Below are 22,226 nucleotides of genomic sequence, written 5' to 3'. Positions count from 1 at the left end.
CAACAAAATAATACAAATTAATAATAATAATAATAATAATAATAGGAATATCTTCTTATTAGAAAGCATAGTTAGGAGCATTAAATAAATGATTAAAAAGGCTTTCTCCTGATTTAAGAAATCTGATCACTTAGCCTTTACTTAACCCTCACACCGTAACCCCTGAAGGGTCACATGACCCAAGACACCAGGCAGCTTCATGCCGCTCGCCGTCCAATAACCGACAGGGGGCGTGGCCACACCAGGAAGTGCACTGGGAGCAGCCGGCAGGTGAGGCTGCCGGAGGAGAGACTGCTTCCAGGAAAAAGGTCTCCACAGACCCACTCAGGGGGCAAACGCAGAGATTTTGTTATTTTAAGAGTTCATTTAATTTCAGTAAGGGGGCTGCCGCTGGCTTTAACTGACAGCCACCTGTCAGCCTGTAACAGTTATAAGAGGGGGAACCCCAGATTGCTGTCTAGAGGTTTGTAAGTTACAGCTCCCATGACCCTCAGCCAATCGTAGCTCACCAACCATAAAGACTTACTTGTTGGCTACGCTTGGCTTACTGGGAAACTACAACCATAATAAACTAAGCCCTGCTTACTGCTTAATTAGCCAACAATTGTTATATCGTTAACGGCGCTGTAATAAAGCTGTGACGGTTATGGGTTGCCGGTAACTTGCGTGACTAATGTGTTACTAGCCATAAGGCTGCGAGTAATGATACCTTCGCCTGTCTGTTGAATAGGATGAGCACCGAGAGTCTCTTTGTTCAATACAAGAGCTGGTTACATACGGCCGCTGAGACCGGGCTGACCGCTCCGTGTACAGATACCAGGTTGAGAAACGCAGCGAGGAATCACCTGCGAGAAGATCCTGGGTTGCACGACGCTCTTCGAAATGATGCCTTCTCCCTGTTAGCCGGCGGATTGGAGGATAGAGGGGATCTTCACGCAGCGCTGCAGCTTCTATCCAGTGCCTTCCAGGCCTTTGAACTCGCAGCCCTCCATCTGTACTTTGCCCCATGGAGAAAGGAGTTCCAGACAATAAAGGTGAGCCTTATTGCCCCATCTCTCTCTAGTGTAACCAATGGGAGAATTATCTTACGTGTATATGTTTACAATGACACGCGTAAGATGAACGGATCATTGAGTATCTTTTCTTACAGACGTACTCTGGATTTTATGTACACGTACTGGCGGCTGCCCTTCCGCGGGATGGTATATTCCAGGCCCTACGCCGTTTAGGGTACGAGCCTCAGGAGGACGGCAGAATCCTGTCGATAACATCGATGCCCAGTCCACAGAAGCTGTCCGCTGCCGCGTTTGGCTTTTTTGTGGCCCAGCTGGAGTGTGACATCTTGTTAAGTATACTTTCCGGTATTGGTTCTGGAATACTAAGTGGAGCTGACCTGCTTTGGGAGAGGATTAACCGCAGAGGAGAGACTGTCTGCACGGAGAGGTTGAAGACACTGGCCCTAAATACGTCCTCAGTCACCAACAGCCCATCTGATATAAAAGCTTCTAGAAAAATAGATGAAACGTCACACACAGAGCCTCCTCTGTATCAGCCGCAGTTATGTGACAATTGCCATGAACCAAGGGATCAGCATAAGATGGGCCATTGCAGAGCAGTTGTGAGCATTCCCCTTCCTTCACGCCATCATTCAAATCACCATGAGGTGGACTACGTTCTGCATGACTGTGTTTTCAGTGACAAATCCCTTGAGCGTCGCTGTTCAGATTGCCACGCTCTGCATAGTTCATGGTGCTCCGTGGTTGCCGCCTGCAAGGACTCACGGCACCATGTTTCCCCTCTGTGCCCAGCAGAGAAACAGGAGGCACTGAAGGAGGAGATGAAGAACAGGTATACGGTGCACGCTTGTGTACAGCCAGGTCAACTACCTCATTACCGTTGCCCAACCTGTAAGCAACTCCACTACATTAACTGTGAGCTGGTGGCCCAATGCCGGGCACAGGGTCATAAGGCCACTATGATCATGTTAGAGAAGGACCAGATGATCTGGCTTCAGCGGAGCACCATGGACTTGACCCTGCTCGGCTTGGATATCAATACTCAGAACATGCACTGGAGTCTGAAGTAGCGCTCAAGAACCTTATTTAAATGATACTAACAAAGAGGCAAAGTATTTTTAACGACTCCCAAGACTTCACGCCGAATAAAGTGTTCTGCTCTTTAATGGGTTGTGTTTGTTCCTACTAATAAGCTACCAGAGAAGCCCTCTGCTGACTTGGATGTGGCCTGTTCTCCCTCTCTCAGGGTACTCATTTATTTATCGCATAAATATGCCTCCCATGACATTACCTTGGCTCACCTGAGGTGGGGAACTGATATCATGTGAACTCAAACATTAAAAACCCAGCTGCAGACTCACATCAAAGGGAATGTACGCTCATTTAAAATCATACTTACGCCTTAATGGGTATATTTGTTTCACACAAGGGAAATTTTATTTTTTTAAATTAAAAATATAAAACGTGTCTTTTGACTCCTTTAATCCAAAGTCAATAGAAACAGGAATTAAAGATGTGCAGTTTCCGTAAAACATTCAATTTGTCGAGTTGTTCTGATATTTGCTTAATTCATTGCAAAGGTGGATTTCAATTGAATAAATGAACAAGTACATTATTACATTGTATTTTACGTTGTACTTTCTCTACCAGCGATTAAAGAGAGCAAGAGAATAAGGCATGTACTTGGTTGGCTTCCTTAAATTATATTGTTCTTAGAATAAAGTTATGAAAAAGCAGTGGTATTTAAAATCATATCCATACACAAAAATAAATAGCCGTCACAATGAAGACATGTCTGTAGTTTGCTCTGCAGCACTAGTGAGTGATGGTGCTGGAGTGGGATATCAGTCAATATTTTCCTCCAATCTTAAAAGCGAGAGATTTCTTGAGTGTACTGTCCAGCAGCAGCACTATCTTCCACTTCCAACTCGTACTCTGTCCTTGTAACCTTGCTTCTCTTACGCAAAGAGTGGACGCTCATGTGGCAGGCAGCCCCGCCAACCCCACAACAAGGAAATCTATTACAGTCATCTGGAGCAGAATGCAAACAAGGGGCTGCATCAGTAAATACCGTTGTCCCTATAAGTTCATTGTCCGCAAAATGATCTACACGTTGACAGAGATCCACAAGAAATCATTGCTTGCAGCGCTTGCTCTGGTTTTCAGACCCTCCGCTGCTCACCCTCTTGTTGCGGTGGTGTGGAAACGTTGGCATCAGCTGGGGCTCACAGGCTACGGACAAGAGCGTGAGATAAATTAATACTCCTTAGGTCATCACGTTACACTCACATGTTAAAGCTTTTTAGAAGTGTGCCAATGTAAAATGTCAATTGCGCGGTATTCGAGTAATATTTAACGGTACTCACGCAAAGGCTTTTCCTTGAAATATGAACTTGCCAGGCTGTCCTCAGCTGTTGCTCTGCGTTAGGAAAGAGATGACAATTACTTGTAGCCCACTCGGCGTTTTTGTACCTTAAGGGTCTCCATCATACCCGGGGTTCCATCTCACCTCTTTTTGGGATCATACATGAAGAGAAAGTTGAGGAGCCGCAGGCCAGCTTCAGAGAGCCAAGGAAACTTGTGTTTCAGGTTATTGTACGGCTGCTTGCGCACTGTGTACTGACCCACCAGGGGCAGCTTGGAGAAGCCCTTTCGTGAGGAAATCATAAGTGTGTTAAAATAAATAAAAAAAAAAAAAAAAGCAAAAAGGTTTCCAAGGTAAATATTATATCATCTGCAAGCAAGAAACTATTTATCAGAAGACAAAAAGAAGATATTATATATAAATTGTATTTTAGCTCTGCCCTTATTAACAGTATTTGCACTTAATGTTCTACTTTAACCCTAAAAAACACAGATGAAGTCACTTTGAGTGTAAAAGAGCAGCATACAGGCCAGATGGTTTCGTTCGGAGTTCCTAGCAGCTGTATGATGAGATCGATCTGCTGGATTTCGGATGTGCCGGGTAGTAACGGCTTGTGTGCCAGAAGCTCAGCCAGGATACAGCCCACCGCCCTGTCAGAAAAACAGCATTAGTGACCCACAGACATATATGACGTGATACAAAAGCAAGGTCACACTTTGAAAAAGATTCTTTAAAGAAGATCTCTGAAAAGCCTCTCTAACCCCCTGATGTTGGTGCCACGCGAGTTGACGTATCCGTTGCAGGCAAATTGGGAGAATACTACGGAGAAAAAGACTTGCGTGATCGCGACCAGCAAAGATCTGAGAGCACAAACACACAGGGTCCTCTCGAAGTATTAAACATGGGAACTCAGAGGCATGGTTTGGAGCCCCTTCAATCTATAGTATTGTCTCACCACGTGTCTATGGCTGTTGTCTGTGTTGTGGTTCCCAGCAGCAGCTCTGGGGCTCGGTACCTAAAAATCAGAGGAACGGAAAGCGGATTAATGTGCGTGAAGAAGCAGGTCTGTAACATTGGAGAGGAAAAGTTAATTATTTAATAAATCCTTGAAGATCATGAAAGTGTCAGATTTTAGTCACGCACATTTTAACAAACGAGCAGCTTACTTCACACCAGGACCAAAGGTTTGGAGTTCTACACAATGCAAGACAACTTACCAAAGCGTCACCACTTTAGGAGTCATCTGCTTCGGAGGAACGCTAAACGCACGGGCAAGGCCAAAGTCAGCTGTGGACGCAGAGACCGTTACCAAGCGGCACGTCCCCAAAACACACATTTCACGTATCCTTAAATGACACAAAGTAACTAAACCCATTAAAAAGCCGGGCTCACTTACCGATCTTTACACACCCTTTGTCGGTCATGAGCAGGTTGGACACCTTTAGGTCTCTTTACAGCATCGGGCAAGAAAGGTAGTGAGAGGACAGAGACAAAAATAAGCCATTAGAGAAAAGGCACAGGTTTTTATTTAAAATACATGGGACAGGGTTTAGAATTTGACAATACATCTAGTTGGTGATATTTAGAAGGTCTGTTCGGTAAGACCCGACAGCAGAACCATCATTTTGTGTTCTTAGCGATTTAAAGGCCAAAACAGTTGTGTTTTGCATAGGAATGAGACTTGTGTTGCTGAGATGAGTTTGAATTCACAGAAGCTGGGAGTTGATTGAAAAAATAGTGAATTTGCAGATATGTGGAGTTACCAGTGAGCTTGGCAGATATACTGCATTAAAGGCATCTCCCTACCTGTGCACTATGAAGTTCTCATGGAGGTACTGAAGTCCTGTGAGAAGCTGAAAGCAGATACATTTCACCTGTCAGGAGGAAGAAAGACACAGTGTTAAAGTCCACCAGGGATGGACACTGACTGTGTAGCAAAGAGAATAAATGAGATTGGGCCACTGGGCACGGTTGGCTACAGACCACGAGGGGAGACCTCTGTCAGGTCCATCGGACACCACAATCACTCAACATCCAAAGAACATACTCCATGCGTTCACCTGGGCTTCGGAAAATGGTGTTTGCATATTTTCCAGAAGACTTGCCAGATCCTGTTCACAATAACCCATGACCAGGAATATGCTAGGAAAAATAATAAAAAAAACAACATAAATCATCAATTTCTAATCTAATAACGAAGGCTGGCGTAGAAAGCACTCCAGGAAAATACGTTTGTGCTCACCTTTCAAGGTGATTCCCAACAACCACCTCCTTCAACTCCACTATGTTGGGGTGTCGAAGTTTTAGGAGCAGCGTGATCTCCCTCAGGCTGCTGATCGGGATGCCTGGCGGAACAAAGCATTGAATCGGAGAGATTCCGAGTAGCACCAAAATACACAAGAACAGAGGGACCCGTTACTATAAGAACTTCATGGGCAGAAGGCCATAAAATGTTCTACACAATAGTACTTTTCAGTAGTTTCTGAGATATTCCAGATAAATATTTTGGTTATTTTGTATAATTCTAATGGCTGTGGCAATCTCTATGAAAAATAGATTTATATATATACCGTATTGGCTCGGATATAGGTCCCCCCCCCCCCCGAGATATGCTGCCACTGCCCCCCCCGAGATATGCTGCCACTGCCCCCCCAGAGATATGCTGCCACTGCCCCCCCCCGAGATATGCTGCCACTGTCCTCCCCCCCCCCCGAGATATGCTGCCACTCTGCCTGCCCCCCCCCCCCAACTTACCAGAGCAGACTCCCGGGTGTCTTGCGGGGCCGGCGGGGGACATCTACGCAATACGCGTATACAACTTCGGGTATACAGCGGATGTCTGCTCTGGTAAGTCTTGGGGGCAGAGGTAAAACGCATCATGCGGACGGTCACCGGCTGCGGCGATGCGGGTAAACAACCTCCGCAGCCGGTACCCCCCCCCGTGGAAAGTGCAGGGAGCGTATCGGGGGGTAGGATGCAGGTCCCCTGCACCGCTGCGGGGGATCTGTATCCTAACCCTGCTGTCTGCCCGGCGCCCGGGACTGCGTGTCCCGGGCGTCGGGCGCTAGACCCCGAATATAGGCCGCACCCCCACTTTAAAGACTTAAAGTGGGGGGAAAAAGTGCGGCCTATATTCGAGCCAATACGGTAAATATCACCCCTGGATTCCGTAGGTCAACTCACCATCCTTCTCTTTGTCCATTCTCACCTTCTTCAGGGCAACAATGTCATTGTTTCTCGTGTCTCTGGCTCGATCTGAAAACCAACGTATATTTTTTTGGACTTTTTTTTGTTGCTGCTGAGATTTTTATATCGGGTCTTCAATACCAAAGGAATCGGGAGACTAGAAGCATGTTCACAGAAATGCAAATGATCGAGGTCGCCCCTCGTCAATTCACTTCAAGTCAACTACGTGGCACTGGGCGTTGGGATGCGGTGCATGCGCGAATACTCGAAGTACTTACATACTATACCATACGTCCCCTCTCCGATGCGATTCAATTTCTCAAACTCCTTCACGCTCCGGCACCTTCCAAGCTAAACAGGAAGAACATTATTGAATTTGCAAAGAGCTGGGGTGATGGGGCCGATTCTCGGGGTCACACAGTGCGTGGCAGACTCATTTCTATTCTACATTGCGCTGATCCTATCTAGGACTTTATTACCTTTGCTGCCAGTATGTTATGGTTGACACCCCTGCTTGAATGCAGGTGACTCAAAAGGACTTTTAAATAATGACGAGCCAAGGTTTCCATGAGGATGGTGGATGGTATAAGAGCAATTTGGGTAACATTTGGTGACCAACTTTTAAAAAAAAAAAAAAAACCTTCACAATTGGCTATTCAAGGGTTAATGTTGTATTTCAAGCGTCCCAGGGGCAGCTCATCGAGGTATGCATATAACATAGGGTGAGAATGACATCATAACGTCGAGTGTGACATAGAAGAAGAATAATGCATCCTAAGAAATATATTATTATTCCCTGCTAAGCATTATACTGACAATATTATTATTAGTAGTAGAATGTTATTATTAATAATATTCTACTGATATTATTATTATGAGTCTAACACTTAGGAAGGAGTAATAATAATTTTGTAATTGTATTGTTTGCGTACACTTTACTTGTTTTGATGTATTTGTTTAATTTTTGCCATATTATAGAATTTTCACTAGTATGTAAACTTTTTTATGGTATTTTTCTCCCCATCTAACCTGAAGCCCTGGTTTCTGCCCCAGGACTCACTCTGTCCTCCTCCGGTACCGGCAGAAACGTCTCCTCCCGGACGCTCTTTAGGCGGATTTGCGCCAGTTCCGGCTCAGCCATCGGCTCTGTGCAGCAGGAGTGTCCGCGGCTCTGAGGGGTGCCCGTGCAGGAAAGGCCGCGGCTTCCAGGCCTCTTCAGGTGGCGCAGGCCTCCGAAGGTGTTCTGTTCCCAGCCGGACGCGGCGCACCTGAACCGGGGTCCAGACTTTTGTAAAGCGTTGTTATTATTGTGCCTCCTATAAGAATCTCCGTGGGGACCCTCACACCAACTTCACGGGCGCACCGTGGGCTTTAACAATATTATTAAATATAATAACATTAAAACGCTATGCGAGTTATATATGACGTCATTAAAGTTAACCGTTTACCAAAACACTCAGTAAAATATTACGCAATGAGTATATCTTTAATGAATGGCCATTGACGCCTAGAGAAAGCGACACGCTTAGTCACGTGACGTGTCATGGCGGCGCCCAGCGCAACTTCATGCCATGAACTGAAGTCTCGCGATAAGCAGGCGGGGAGAGTCGGTGACAGCACCCGGAAGTTTCACTGACGTTTATTCGGTGTCTGGAACGCGGAGAGCTGAGGATGGATGGTGAGTGACGGTTTACCGACATCTACACGGCACACTAACGGGCATGGCTGCCATGTTACCGTATACAAAGACTTCAATGGCCAAAGCATGTGATACCGGATATATAATAATAATTAGCTTTGTAGTATGATGGCAATTATACCGCCACCTCCTGTATTATTATTATTTATTGTTTTATATAGCGCTATCACATTCCGCAGCGCTGTACAAAGGGTAGACAGGGCATAGCACGTAGTATATAACATAAGATGATATACAGAAACAGGTGAGGAGGGCCCTGCTGAAAAGAGCTTACAATCCATTTACGGTAACCGTTTAAATCGCACGCACGCACGCACGCACGCACAGATAGTTAAGGAATAATAAGACCAGGGTTTTAAATTTATTATAATTAAATATACGCATAACCTACAAATGCGTTTTATACCATCGATCTAGTAACGGTAACATTCTGTACAGATAAAGGTGGTGGTAGATGTGCGGCGCAGTCCCCCAGCAGATGTGGCAGAGGCTAGTACTGTAGTGATCTACTGTATGTTTACATTTAAGAGGGAATCCGGTGAGAGATCCGAGCTCACAGTAACCGTCACCGGGAACGTCTCTTCCTGGACGGTCTTGTGACAGTGAGTGTTTTGGGTGTGACGCAACGCGCTGCGGGGTAGTCCGGTGAAACAAACACCTGGCAAAACCAGTTCCTACCCACGCTGAACGTTGCGTGTAAGCGGAGTTTCTATTTGAAGTCCGCTGCTTTCATGTAACCCCCCCCCAACACCCGGAATGCCCGGATCGACACTTTTCACAAGATTCCTATCCAATGTATCCCACTGAACACTAGTTTGGTAATAAATAATAGATTGTACCTACACAGTTTCTTTTGTTATCTTAAGTACTGTAGAACCCAGCGATACCCTCATACCCAGCAAACATTCTGGGAGGGGCATCTAGGGAGGAAGAGGGACTAGGGTTTTAAAGAGAGACACTTGGGAGGTACACGTACATATTCTTTTGTATTGTATCCTTATTTATACGGCACTCTTTTTACTAATATGCTGTTTTTCTTTGCAGATACTTTGTTTCAGTTGAAGGTACGCGGAGATGGATATTATGAGAAACATTTCCTCTATATTCTAACCTCATTCGCTCACCAGCAGCCGTCTCTCCACACATTTACTTAACACATTTATCCGTTCGTTGCGTTACTAGTGGGATACCTAGAAAGAGCTGTCTAAAAGGACAATACACAAACCTTGGATACAGTCTACGCAAACACTCCACCAGTGACACCTTCAGTAATATGCGAAGATGAGCAGTTAACGGACGTGAAATGCGTCTATAATGAATACATTATACAGGAAGCCGTCCTACAAGATTCGTCATTTTATGTATCTGTCACATTTAATGACGGATAAGCTTTTTTTGTCTCTCTATGACAGCAAAGCCTTCAACCAATGCTCTCTGTTTGTGTCACATGACTGCAGGCTAGAATTAGACAGTCCCTGAGAAAATAGGATTATGAGAAATTCGAACAGGGATATTGACACTTTTTTGTGGATGTAATAGACATATTGGGGGGGGGGTTGTACAAAAATGATTCTGTACACAGGTGGAAAAATAGTCTGGGTGGACAATACTTATATAGTGATAAGGCCTCTTTTCAAACTGAACCAGTTTAACAAATGTACTTTCTATACATGGCCATAAGAGTTCTATAATCAGGGTAAGTGGTACAGAATCTTTAAGAATAGTGCATACTCACTAGCAAACGTGGGCTTTTTCCCCCCTCCAGTTTACGTCAAAGCAGCTGGAGAAGCTTGCCAAGAAAGCGGAGAAGGATGCTAACTCAGAGCAAGCCAAAGTCAAAAAGGTGCGTGCGAACGGTAATTGTGTTGTTTGTTAGTTGTTAAGATGTTTCCTATTGTTTGGGTCACACTGATTATATTGCTCTTTACAAAAAAAAAACGTTTGGGGTTGTAGAGATGAACTACCTCTGCTACCTCTTGGGGTAGCCTGCGCCATTTTCATAGCATCCTGTGTGCGTGAATAGAGCCATAGCTAAACCAACTTCGCTTTCTGTGTAGGCTTTACAGCAGAAGAACGTAGAGGTGGCAAGAGTCTACGCTGAGAATGCCATCCGGAAGAAGAATGAAGGGCTCAACTGGTTGCGAATGGCATCACGAGTGGACGCTGTGGCCTCCAAGGTCCAGACAGCGGTTACCATGAAAGGGGTATGTGACACAGGCTAATACTTTTAATATAGTAACATTCCCATGTACTAGTGTGGTGTGTAAGTAGAGTTTCTAATTGCAGGCCATTGCTTTCACATACAACATTTCAAACTCCATGACAGCATCACAATTGCTAATGTAGTCCCAAACTGTCTTCTTCCCCATACATTATTTATGTTCTTCTGTATTTCGAGCAAGCATATACAATGTTGTTCCTGACAACAGGAAAGCCATGCTTGACTACCGTTGATCACGATTTACACTTTTTATGCGCATTACAGGTGACTAAGAACATGGCACAGGTGACCAAGGCTTTGGATAAAGCCCTGAGTTCCATGGACCTACAGAAGGTTTCTGCTGTGATGGATAAATTTGAGACTCAAGTTCAGAACCTGGATGTGCACACATCGGTGAGTACAGAAGACAATGGAACAAGTTACTGGCTCTGGTTGGGTGGGCTTCCATTCTGTTATATAGGTGGTTACGTTAAACAGCGCCAGTTAAACCGACAAATAAATGGGGTTTGTTTCAGGACGAGCCGCCAAATACTCACCTGAGTGCAGGAATCACCAGACTTAAATGTACATGTTCTATGGAAGCTTATAGTGTAACCTCCTTCCCACAGGTGATGGAGGATTCCATGGGCTCGGCGATGACCCTGACCACCCCTCAGGAACAAGTGGACAGCCTGATTGTACAGATTGCAGAAGAGAATGGGCTGGAGGTCATGGATCAGCTGAACCAACTACCCCAGGGGGCAACATCAGTGGGAGAAAGCTCCACACGCACCCCGGAGGACCAGCTGTCTCGCAGGTGGGTGCATTATTTGAGCAGGGCAGGCTGTGCTTTTTAGTAAAGCAGTAAAATAGTGTTTGGTACAATGCATTACATATTAATAGGCTACGGTACATATTTGTTAGGTTTCTCTTCACGTGAGCATTACCGCGTGTTTGATTAGCACAGACCATATATTGACCAATGGCACCATTGAAGGGACTTGAGGACAAGCATTGTAATACTCCTGCCCTGTAATATCTACTGGTATATCCAATGGCAGATAATCATTGCATAGGTGAATTGTAGAAAGGGGTTGGGGGGGACGGAGTAGTTAGTGCTGGCAGTATGTATGAATATAGATTTGATATTGATAACTGTGTGTTATGTCCATTGGGACCCTTTTTCTTATTCTCATTGTAATCTCTCTCTCTTTTTCAGACTGGCTGCTCTGAGAAATTGAAGTTTCACACAATCTGCTTCTCTGTATCCTGCCTGGAAAGGGTTAAGAGCTTTGGGTACCTGGGGTCACTTTTACTGCAAGTGGCGTTGGAAATCCCCACGGGAGGATACGCAGAGCCGTGATGCTGCTGCATGTGCCGGTGCTCGATCCTGACGCTGACCTGGCCCTACTGTATCAAAGCAGGGTTATCACTCGGGGGCTTCGCATTTCATGTGTAGAACAGAAATCACCCTTCTAATGTCCCCAAAATCCCCTCTGCTGTGCAACTGCTTGCCTTGTCCCAGACCCTCTTCGAGTGTCATAAAATGTAAACATTAATTATAAATATTGGCTAAAATCAATGCAAACTTTTTTTGTTCGTTTTGGCCAAACATGTTTTTTTACATTATAGATTAGTCTATGGATTCTGTGCCCACATACAAAATACTTCTGGGTGTTTTGGGTCTTGCAAAATAGGGTTTATTCCTTCATACACTAAAGACACTTTACGTTTTCTGTCTGTACAATACAGGATTATCTTCTTTTAATGCAATTAACTTTTATTGATTTTACATTTCCAAAAAAATGCTCGTTTTCATTCTGTTCATACCCTTCATTCGAGGAAGCAAAGTGGCAGTGCAAGGGTTAATCAGGTAATAAATCACAGCAGCAGCGATGGCATAGAATCCCCACGTGTGCCTTTTGGGTTCTAGAGGCTGCCAGGCATGATGGGCTTTGTAGTGTAGGAGATGGGCACCTACTTGTTGTACATTTAAAATGCTGTTGGGTCCTGAGAGGGGTATTTGAATTTTGTGTTTCCTTAATCTATATTTTAAACCCAAATTGTGCTGCTGTGTCCACAAACGTAATAAAAGTAACTGGGTATCTCAGAATTTGCAGTCAGTTTCAGGGTAAAAATGTGCACTTATTACAGTAAGGATGTCTTTATGTATAAATCTTTATACCTGCACCCTTTCAACACAAAGCAAGGTGTACAAATATGTATTCTGTTCCCAGATGACCCCATTTCCTTGCGTTTTTAACTCCTACAATTCTAGACTTGCAGCCGGTCTTCTAACTCACGCTACCTCCGGTTATGCAAGGGTTACACATTTTTTTTTTGTCTTGTGCCTGTTAACCCGTGAAGTACTGGAGGGCAGTGCCAATAGTATCTAGCACCCGAAAACCGTAGTCGGTGGGAGGCTCTCACCTGTTCTGTATACCTGAGCAGCGCATTGCAGGTCCTACTACTGTCGGTTAAAAAAATTAGGGGTTAAAACTCCTGCGCTTGAACTAAATTCTCCTCTCTGTAAGCAATTAGCAGAGGATGATGAGACTTGCAGTCAAGCCGCTAGAGGGATTGATTTTTCAGGCGGGTGCTTTATGGTATCCCTTTGTAAATGATTTGTATTTTATAACACATTTGCCTTGCGATTTTCTCTTTTTCTGTTTCACTTTTCTTTTTTGGGGGTAAATTATCTGTTATCTGATATTTAGTTTGTATTTCCGTTTGAAAATAAATTCTGTTGATTCATAAATACAGTCTGATGGCATGTGTTTAAAAACGGTATCTACTCCACAAAGTAGAGCTTTCTTTTACCGTATAATTTAAATTGGACGAATGCCTTTAAAACGGCTTTAATATATGAATATGATTATTTCACTAATTCTTCTCCATGGTGTAGGGGCTTTACGACCACCCAAAATGCATCCACGCACACTTCATAATACGCAGATTAAAAACAAAGCACACGTTAAGTTTTGCGTGTAAATCATTTAAGTTATAGCTCAGAACCTGTAAAAAATTAACTCCTACTTTACCGGCTTGACCTTTAAGCGGTTTGCAGAGGTGGGACAGGATATCCCCAGAGATAAATCTTCCTGCACTTTGAAGCATCTTTAGCAGTAAAAATGCCGATAAATGTCAAAGTGGGATTTCTTTTTTTTTTTTTTTTTTTTTATAAACCTGCTTTACTTAGACATGTGAGTAATATCACCGGTGTATGAGAGCGGCCACTCTGCTTCTCTAGTGGCCTGCAGCTGATATGAATTACCGTATTACTGATTATTTTTACTATTTGCTTTATTATTATTGTATATCCGTCTGTGGTTGTTTTTCCGCAATAAACAGAGAGCGGTGGAGAGTTGTTTTTTTTGTTTTCCCTGCAGTGGACTTTGAAGCATTATGATCAGAAGTCAGACTAAAAAAGCGAGATGAATGCTATAATTTTCCCATATTGCTTACGGGTAGTTTGATAAACTGTACACTAATGTTAATTCTATAGCGAATGAGTTTGGAAAACATGAATCATTGCATTATAGATAGAGGCATTTATGAGTGGTCCAACCACAGTCTGTTCCCCTATGAGAATAGCTGGGTTTTCATTCCACCTACTATAAAGAACCTATCGAGTGTGTATATGTATGTATATAATATATATATATATATATATGTATAAAATATATTTATATAAACACTTTGGCAGAAATTACAAGTCTGCATTTATAAAAAGAAGAAACTTCTTCTATTATCTATTTACCTTCAGTTTACCCAAGGGTTAAAAATAAATACTTAAAATTTGGAGTCAGTCCTTTAATCAGCAGGTCACATGCGCTGAAGGGGGTTCATCTTTGTCCAACTCTCAGACCAACAGGCTGTAGAGGAGGCACAGGAGGATAAGTCCTTTTCCCAAGAGCTGACGCTCGGCTGCATCGGTTACGTCGGTTACATCATAGCCGTAGCTGGTGTGACAGTCGCTCTTTATCTTTTCATATTCAATGGGCACCTCTTTAGGATCAGATGTCATCATGTTAGTTTTCACCTGCGCGGGAACGGAGCAGACGTTCTTATTAATATTGCAACGTTTTTAACATGATTTTGTCTTCTAAACAATATAAGCAGCAATGGTACAAGGCTTTATTCACTAAACTGCGAGTTTCAAGATACCCCCCCCAAAAAAACCCCCGCACTGTTATAACAATACCTGCTCCACCTCCCGAAAAACACGCAAGAAATTGTAGGCCAGAGTGGCATTGAGCTCCGCGTGCGTCCAGTTTCTTCTCAGTAGTTCGGCCACGAGGTCCGGGTATTTGGAAACATCTTCCAAGCCTTCCGGGACCCTGAGGATAAACACATTTTCATAACAATTAGTTTTGCTGTCCCGACAACAAAAGACGACTTTTCATTCCCACCTTAAAAACAGAAATATAACCTCACGTGATCCAATTAGGTCACATCATTTACGGTTTTTTCCCCTTAATTTTATATTCTAAGGTAATATTAGGCGAGTAATTCCATACACACACACAAAAGTACATGCAACGTATTGACTATACCGTAACCTATAACCCATGATTGCGCATGTCTTACAAGGTCCGGAATTGTCATATCTGTGAAAGCTGTACCTGGGAACGCCATCGTAGTCACCCCCAAATCCGACTGACTCGGATCCAGCAACTTTCTTGATGTAATCAAAATGATCTGCAAAGAGAGAACGTACAGGTTCCATATAACCATCACACCGCACGGGTCCGCTGAACCGGTTATAAAGACAGGTCCGGTATTTCTGCCATTGGCAAAAATATGTGCCGCTCTACCATGCTGGGGGGAAGATGATGCCCTGTTAATAGCATCTTTGGCTTAGTATGGTGAGCTGGCAAAGTTGGATTGAAAATGTATGACAAACTGAGCTTGGATCTCAAGACCGCTAATGGTGATCCTGGCGACCCTGGGCAAGGGTCCAAAAAGGGAAGAATAAGGAGGTTTTTATGTTAAAAGGAAACACTGAGATACAAACCAATGACGGGTGATCAGTGACCCGAGCTCACCTGCCACGTCGGATATATTCGCCGTTTTACTGCACGTAACGTAGTCATTGTAGAAGTTCACCATCACCAGCCCTCTCTTCTCCTTCTGTTAAGTAATAAAAATTAAAAAAATGACAAAATGTGTTAAGTTTCAGAGGAGATCATCTCATTCCAAGAACACAGCGCCAAAGACATCTACAAACCAATCAAAAGTCAAATCAAAAGTCAAAACGGGAGATTTACGAGTCATGAATTTCGGTGACGGATGTAGTTATTGAAGCTGCGATGGAGGATTGCTCCACAATAAACAGCTTGCCCTGTGTACATTAATCAATGCTCAGATACCCAAATTAAATGCCCTCATCACAAAAACATTTCATTCTGGATTCCACAAGTCAAAAGTTTGGGGTCACTTAGTGGGTTTCACAGAACACAAGGACATTTCTAACCATCAATTAGCCTTCTAAACTCATATTTGGATAAGTGATGTGCCATTGGAACACAGGAGTGATGGGAGTGATAAAGGGCCATTGGAACACAGGAGTGATGGGAGTGATAAAGGGCCATTGGAACACAGGAGTGATGGGAGTGATAAAGGGCTAATGGAACACAGGAGTGATGGGAGTGATAAAGGGCCATTGGAACACAAGAGTGATGGGAGTGATAAAGGGCCATTGGAACACAGGAGTGATGGGAGTGATAAAGGGCTAATGGAACACAGGAGTGATGGGAGTGATAAAGGGCCATTGGAACACAGGAGTGATGGGAGTGATAAGGGGCCATTGGAACACAGGAGTGATGGGAGTGATAAAGGGCCATTGGAACACAGGAGTGATGGGAGTGATAAAGGGCTAATGGAACACAGGAGTGATGGGAGTGATAAAGGGCCATTGGAACACAGGAGTGATGGGAGTGATAAAGGGCTAATGGAACACAGGAGTGATGGGAGTCATAAAGGGCCATTGGAACACATGAGTGATGGGAGTGATAAAAGGACCATTGGAACACAGGAGTGATGGGAGTGATAAAGGGCTAATGGAACACAGGAGTGATGGGAGTGATAAAGGGCTAATGGAACACAGGCGTGATGGGAGTGATAAAGGGCTAATGGAACACAGGCGTGATGGGAGTGATAAAGGGCTAATGGAACACAGGAGTGATGGGAGTGATAAAGGGCCATTGGAACACAGGAGTGATGGGAGTGATAAAGGGCCATTGGAACACAGGAGTGATGGGAGTGATAAAGGGCTAATGGAACACAGGAGTGATGGGAGTGATAAAGGGCCATTGGAACACAGGAGTGATGGGAGTGATAAAGGGCTAATGGAACACAGGAGTGATGGGAGTGATAAAGGGCCATTGGAACACAGGAGTGATGGGAGTGATAAGGGGCCATTGGAACACAGGAGTGATGGGAGTGATAAAGGGCCATTGGAACACAGGAGTGATGGGAGTGATAAAGGGCTAATGGAACACAGGAGTGATGGGAGTGATAAAGGGCCATTGGAACACAGGAGTGATGGGAGTGATAAAGGGCTAATGGAACACAGGAGTGATGGGAGTCATAAAGGGCCATTGGAACACATGAGTGATGGGAGTGATAAAAGGACCATTGGAACACAGGAGTGATGGGAGTGATAAAGGGCTAATGGAACACAGGAGTGATGGGAGTGATAAAGGGCTAATGGAACACAGGCGTGATGGGAGTGATAAAGGGCTAATGGAACACAGGCGTGATGGGAGTGATAAAGGGCTAATGGAACACAGGAGTGATGGGAGTGATAAAGGGCCATTGGAACACAGGAGTGATGGGAGTGATAAAGGGCCATTGGAACACAGGAGTGATGGGAGTGATAAAGGGTCTCTGTACGCCTATGAAGAGATTCCATTAAACATCAGCCGTTTCCAGCTACAATAGTCATTTACAGCATTAACCCCGTCTGCGCTGGATTTCTGATCCATTTCAGGTTATTTTAATGCAAAATTTCCAAAAACAAGGACCCCAAACTTTTGATGGGCAGTGTATCTCCTGAGGTTTGAACACTGATTCTGCATAGACGAGTTCTTCTCTTCTGACTCTCACCACCAGCTTCAGAAGGTCGTCCGGCACGTTGCGGGCGTGATTACAGAGGCTGTAGGCAGAGGAATGGCTGAAGATAACGGGTGCGTTGGACACCTCCAGAGTATCCCTCATTGTTTTCACTGAGACATGAGACAAATCGACGATCATGCCCAATCGGTTCATCTCCAGGATGACATTCTGTTGGGAGGAGAAAGTTAGGCTAGGATACATGCCAACTATCCCGCAGCGTGAGATTACTTAGTGGAGGAATATCATCATCCCACCAATTTTACAAGCGGCTGTCGTGCTTATTTTTGATATCTGGATATTTGGGTGATGTCGTGACCGTACAGCTAATACCAGGTATTGCCCGTTTGCAGATTTCCAGCTGCATGTTTGCCTGCCCACAGTCAGCATCATGAGAGTTGGCGTTAGTAGTACCCGGAAGATGGATATTTATACCCGGGAACTTTATATATATGACATAATATAAGGCTTGGCAGTGATCCAAGTGAACATTCATCAACGTGATACAATTGGCACGATATGTCCTAAAGTCTTCATTACCGTAACATTTTATTGCGTTACACCTTTACTGCTGAGTGTTCAATGATCTTTCTACATGCCATAATTAAATGTTTTATGGGGTGTATTTTCTTTTTTATATATATATTTCAAGGACACCGGACCTTCGGACACCAACTTCTCACCTTCCCAAATTCAGACAATCCGTTATTTTCCGCCGGGTCGTCTCCTCTATCCACCAGCCAGTTGTCCACCCTGAGAAACAGAAATTAACCGATGAAACAAACTCTTCTTAACCCAACTGGGAAAGTGCAGTAACCGCTAAATGTTTAAAGCGCCGGGTTCTGATCTAACGGTATGTACGGAGAACATGTTTAATATACATATATTTATATAGCAGCCGGTAGGATTGCACAGCTGCCCTACCTTGTTTGCCGCCGTCTGATACAGAGAGACAAGACACGGATCTCCCACCTACCCGACCCGATGTACATGATTACCCCCTATTTATTTTCTCCCCTTATGGAAATGAATATGTCCCCTGAACACCAAATGGTCCTTGTTAACTGCCTTTACTATACCCTACGGCTCTTACCAAGGGGCATTGCAGCTGTGCGTCAGGGTCATATATCGTACCCCCAATTTGTAGAAGGTACGCAGAGTCCCCAAACTGCTGACGATTGAGTGACCACCTTCCACTCCAATCAAACTGGCTATTTTGTTGCCAGCGACAGCATCCTCAATCCCTGAAAAGAATGAGAATAAATGTTTCCTGATCTCCACACAAATCATCATCAACCTTCCGCTCATTGCTTGTCAACAAGGCATCCCGCAGCTCCAAGGTAAACGTGTATGATTGCCTGCGTTCTTCTATGTTACCTGCTTCCTGGGACCCTCTGACCCACTGACTCTCCACGTCCAGTGAAGTCCCACCTAAGGTATCCATCATCATCCTCACACTCAAACATCTCCTGGGTCCTCACCTTGAACACTGTCCACGCATGAAAACGCTTCTGGATATTCTTCGCACATCCGGTGTATGACGTCGATCTGCTCCAGAGTCCTTTTCACGGCATCTTTTCCCTGAGTGGCACAAGGAACGTAGGCTGCCCAGAACTGGGGAGACGGAACGAGAGTTGGATGTCAGGAAAGGGACGCCGGTGCTGGTGGTCAGTCACACATAGGGACTACTTTATGGAAGGATGCATAAGCCAGCAGCCCCGACTCACCTGTCCACCCACTCTTCCAGCTCGCAACTTGGGAATATTCGTGTGAGTATCGTTCAGGGTATAGAGATCAGTTTTGTTCAACTGGTTGTTAAATTTACTTAAAAATTGCCAGGGCAGGTCATTGTGTCTATGTGGGGGGAAAGAGATGGATTATCACACAGATGAAGGGCTACCATCTATTATCCATACAACAAAGAGTGCCTGTCCGTCTACACGACTAACAACGGAGCTTATTCACTAAGCAGGAAACCAATGGTGATTTTGTTCGGCGAAGTTACTAGAAGAGTCCTCTGACCCATAAAAAAAGGACATAAAAGAAGTGCATCATGTAGCAACTTAAACTTAGCGAAAAGATGAGAAGGGCAATGCTTATCCATTACATTCCTTTAAAACCAAAAAAAGCAAAGGGAAAAGCTTTGGGGTAAACCTGGAGAATAGGGGGGGGGGGGGTCTGATAAACCAGGGAAGGGTATACCAAAGGAGAGGGTCTGCCCTTCAGAAGAAAATATTAAACCAGAAGATGGTTCAAGATGATCCTCTGAATGGTGGGACGAGGTCATTGTGTATTTGGAGACAAATACGCATCTAGGCCTGCATTAAATGTCTTCGATGTCCTCGATGCTCCAACGTGGATCAAAGTACCAAAGTGCATCAATTATTAAAAGGAAACTGGTTTGTTCTTTCATTGCGGGAAAGAAACCCCAGCAGTTTCGTGTAATAATTTACGCATAGCGTGCATTCCCTCCCATGGAGTTTTAGTAAAGACCGTAGCAGTGGTCACCTAGCGCTATGGAGGGGGTTTTATCACTTACCCATCTATGACAGGGCAGCTGGCCATGATCTTCAGAGCTTCATCTTTAAAAGTGTCTGCAGCCACCAGGACCAGGGATTCAACTAGAAGAACCAGCAGGAACCCCTTCATGGCCATAGTGTTCTAGAATTCTCCGCGGCTTCAGGAAGGTTTCAGAAGGGATTTTGAACCTAATTAAGGGAATCTTCTTCTCTGAAGACCGTTTCGACAATAAAGCAAAGTCTGGGTGTCCTCTCACTTTTATCCATTATTATGTTTAGAAGTTAATCAGTAACTGGGTGAAGAAGCAACGCATGGAATCTACTACAGCTATTATAAGAGATGATTTGCCTTATTTTATACTTGATGTACTAGTTGGCCAGGACATATCAGTGCAAAAACCTCCTCGCTAGTCAGACACTATGTTATTTTCAGTGTTTAGGAGCACCCGCCATGACAAAAAATGAGGAAGAATCTCTCAAACAACTTGTTAGCTGATGCATATTGCATAAAATGCAACTATAAATTTGTCTCAAGTTTTATTATTATTTTTATTGCTATTTATTGTTTTATATAGTGCCATCAGATTCCACAGCACTTTTTTTAATGATTTATTGTATAAAAGGCACAGGGTTCCCGGGTGACCCCTTCTTCCTGCCTCCTCGTACCGATTCAAAATAGTTTAGAAAGGGCTCTTCCGACCTGGACCACACCGTTCATGGTCGGAAGGGCCCTTTCTAAACTATTTTGAACCTGCACGGGGAGGCAGAAGCGTATCGGAGTGTGTGTGAGCATGAATGTTTGTGTGTGTGAGCATGCATGTGTAATTGTGTGTGAGCATGCATGTGTAATTGTGTGTGTGTGTGTGTATGCATGTGCAATTGTGTGTGTGTTCAGCGCTGCGGAATCTGCCAGCGCTATATAAATAAATGTAATGTAATGTGTGTGTGAGAGCATGCATGTATAATTGTGTGAGAGCATGCATGTGTAATTGTGTGTGTCAATGTATGTGTTGGTGAGTATGAGTAAGTGTGTGTAGTGTGTCTGCATATATGTGCCAGAGTGTATGTTGGATGGTGGGCCAAGGGGCAAAGAAGGCACAGACAAGTTGTTTGGGGGCGATAATGGCACATACCAGCTGTTGTGGGGGACCCCAGGGCAATTTTCACACCAGGGCCCTGTGGTTTCTAGTTACGCCCCTTATAAAAGGACTTGTCTTCTACATGTTTGTACACAAAAGGACCACCAGCAGTGATATACAACTCCACGAGCTTCCACGCCGACAATGTGTACTCTACCTTGCGAATGCACATTTTTCTTCTTCCCCTCCTTAGAAGAGGACAATACCGGGTGACTGAAGACCTGTTATCTGTTGGAAATGGAAACATGATTTGTGTTCACAGAAAGGTCATAACACATCATAAATCATTAAAAAAGTAAAATCAATTATGTCAGTTTGTAACAGAGCCCATTGTTATTGTAATAATGACATCATAATTCAGAAATAGGCTACAAACCTTTACATTACTTGTATGTATGGATACATAGTGCATATAAAGCATCAGGGCACATTGTCAGTCAGTGATTACAGTGATTACACCGGTAGTGTACCCTATACAACTGGACTCTGGAGTCTGACAGTCACCCTCAACCTTCAACAGTGCGAAAGATGACTACACGACTGGCAAGAAGTGGCCAATAAAAAAACATAAAATAAACCCTTTATTGCCTTGGCATAATTGGGCAGATTTCCCTGTTACCTTCAAACCATGGCTTCCCAAAATTACGTTAATGGTGCGTTGGATACCCCCACTTGGGATCTGTGGCCTAGTATGGAATAAATAAACAGTTAAAAGGAGACTCACATTTTTCCTCCGAAAATAAAATTTGATGTTTGGCAGAGAAGCGCCGCTCAAGTTCACACGAGAAGTAGAGATTCACCTCCTATTAACTTGACCCTTGTACCACAAAGAGTTTAATTACCGCCATAAATAGGTTTAGTTTTACAGTCACCAATTTTTTCCAAATAGCTGGTTGCCGTGAGGTTTACGGAGGGCAAAGGTTTATTCATTAACCTTTCAGAAACATGTTAACTAGACCATTTCCTGCGAACGATCTAAAAGATAT

The 22,226-nt window shown here is 44.0% G+C and overlaps 4 protein-coding genes across 4 annotated transcripts; 2 read left to right on the top strand and 2 right to left on the bottom strand.

Annotated features, from left to right (window-relative positions):
* The first annotated feature begins 731 nt into the window (after nt 1–731).
* LOC149299164 (spermatogenesis-associated protein 2-like protein) lies at nt 732–2,086 on the top strand. Its single transcript, XM_089486636.1, has 2 exons — nt 732–1,034; nt 1,151–2,086. The coding sequence occupies exons 1-2, from the start codon at nt 732–734 to the stop codon at nt 2,084–2,086; spliced, it is 1,239 nt and encodes a 412-aa protein (XP_089342762.1).
* Nucleotides 2,087–3,150: 1,064 nt separating this feature from the next.
* LOC149299163 (cyclin-dependent kinase 10) lies at nt 3,151–7,708 on the bottom strand. The gene is made up of 13 exons (XM_089486635.1): nt 7,628–7,708; nt 6,846–6,918; nt 6,565–6,636; nt 5,624–5,726; nt 5,442–5,523; nt 5,188–5,255; nt 4,778–4,830; nt 4,599–4,668; nt 4,337–4,396; nt 3,908–4,031; nt 3,526–3,665; nt 3,383–3,435; nt 3,151–3,248 (listed from the first exon to the last, which is right to left on the bottom strand). Exons 1-13 carry the CDS (start codon nt 7,706–7,708, stop codon nt 3,151–3,153), a joined length of 1,077 nt encoding a protein of 358 aa, XP_089342761.1.
* Nucleotides 7,709–8,110: 402 nt separating this feature from the next.
* On the top strand, nt 8,111–11,707 carry LOC149299162 (charged multivesicular body protein 1a-like). The gene is made up of 7 exons (XM_089486634.1): nt 8,111–8,177; nt 9,311–9,330; nt 10,032–10,109; nt 10,324–10,470; nt 10,752–10,880; nt 11,096–11,283; nt 11,686–11,707. Exons 1-7 carry the CDS (start codon nt 8,111–8,113, stop codon nt 11,705–11,707), a joined length of 651 nt encoding a protein of 216 aa, XP_089342760.1.
* Nucleotides 11,708–14,328: 2,621 nt separating this feature from the next.
* On the bottom strand, nt 14,329–20,237 carry LOC149299161 (dipeptidase 1-like). The gene is made up of 10 exons (XM_089486632.1): nt 20,122–20,237; nt 19,310–19,436; nt 19,064–19,196; nt 18,676–18,826; nt 18,266–18,335; nt 17,577–17,753; nt 15,515–15,599; nt 15,092–15,167; nt 14,671–14,806; nt 14,329–14,508 (listed from the first exon to the last, which is right to left on the bottom strand). Exons 1-10 carry the CDS (start codon nt 20,235–20,237, stop codon nt 14,329–14,331), a joined length of 1,251 nt encoding a protein of 416 aa, XP_089342758.1.
* Between the last annotated feature and the right edge of the window lie 1,989 nt (nt 20,238–22,226).

Source organism: Sceloporus occidentalis, unplaced genomic scaffold, assembly GCF_023333645.1.
Source record: "Sceloporus occidentalis isolate IW3139 unplaced genomic scaffold, rSceOcc1.0.p SCAF_29, whole genome shotgun sequence".
NCBI lineage: Eukaryota > Metazoa > Chordata > Lepidosauria > Squamata > Phrynosomatidae > Sceloporus > Sceloporus occidentalis.
Note: the sequence above shows the minus strand (reverse complement) of the source record. Positions and strands in the feature narration are given on the sequence as shown.

Excerpts from the sequence above, each read along its gene's own strand:
- LOC149299164 (XM_089486636.1), top strand. The coding sequence starts at position 732 with ATGAGCACCGAGAGTCTCTTTGTTCAATACAAGAGCTGGTTACATACG. Across the intron at positions 1,035-1,150 it reads AGGAGTTCCAGACAATAAAG|ACGTACTCTGGATTTTATGT; the intron begins GTGAGCCTTATT and ends CTTTTCTTACAG.
- LOC149299162 (XM_089486634.1), top strand. The coding sequence starts at position 8,111 with ATGGCGGCGCCCAGCGCAACTTCATGCCATGAACTGAAGTCTCGCGAT. Across the intron at positions 9,331-10,031 it reads ATACTTTGTTTCAGTTGAAG|TTTACGTCAAAGCAGCTGGA; the intron begins GTACGCGGAGAT and ends TCCCCCCTCCAG. Across the intron at positions 10,110-10,323 it reads AGCAAGCCAAAGTCAAAAAG|GCTTTACAGCAGAAGAACGT; the intron begins GTGCGTGCGAAC and ends CTTTCTGTGTAG.
- LOC149299163 (XM_089486635.1), bottom strand. The coding sequence starts at position 7,708 with ATGGCTGAGCCGGAACTGGCGCAAATCCGCCTAAAGAGCGTCCGGGAG. Across the intron at positions 5,256-5,441 it reads CACCATTTTCCGAAGCCCAG|GTGAAATGTATCTGCTTTCA; the intron begins GTGAACGCATGG and ends TCCTCCTGACAG. Across the intron at positions 4,397-4,598 it reads CCTAAAGTGGTGACGCTTTG|GTACCGAGCCCCAGAGCTGC; the intron begins GTAAGTTGTCTT and ends TCTGATTTTTAG.
- LOC149299161 (XM_089486632.1), bottom strand. The coding sequence starts at position 20,237 with ATGGCCATGAAGGGGTTCCTGCTGGTTCTTCTAGTTGAATCCCTGGTC. Across the intron at positions 15,600-17,576 it reads ACGACCTTCTGAAGCTGGTG|AAGGAGAAGAGAGGGCTGGT; the intron begins GTGAGAGTCAGA and ends ATTACTTAACAG. Across the intron at positions 14,807-15,091 it reads GACTACGATGGCGTTCCCAG|GGTCCCGGAAGGCTTGGAAG; the intron begins GTACAGCTTTCA and ends GTTTATCCTCAG.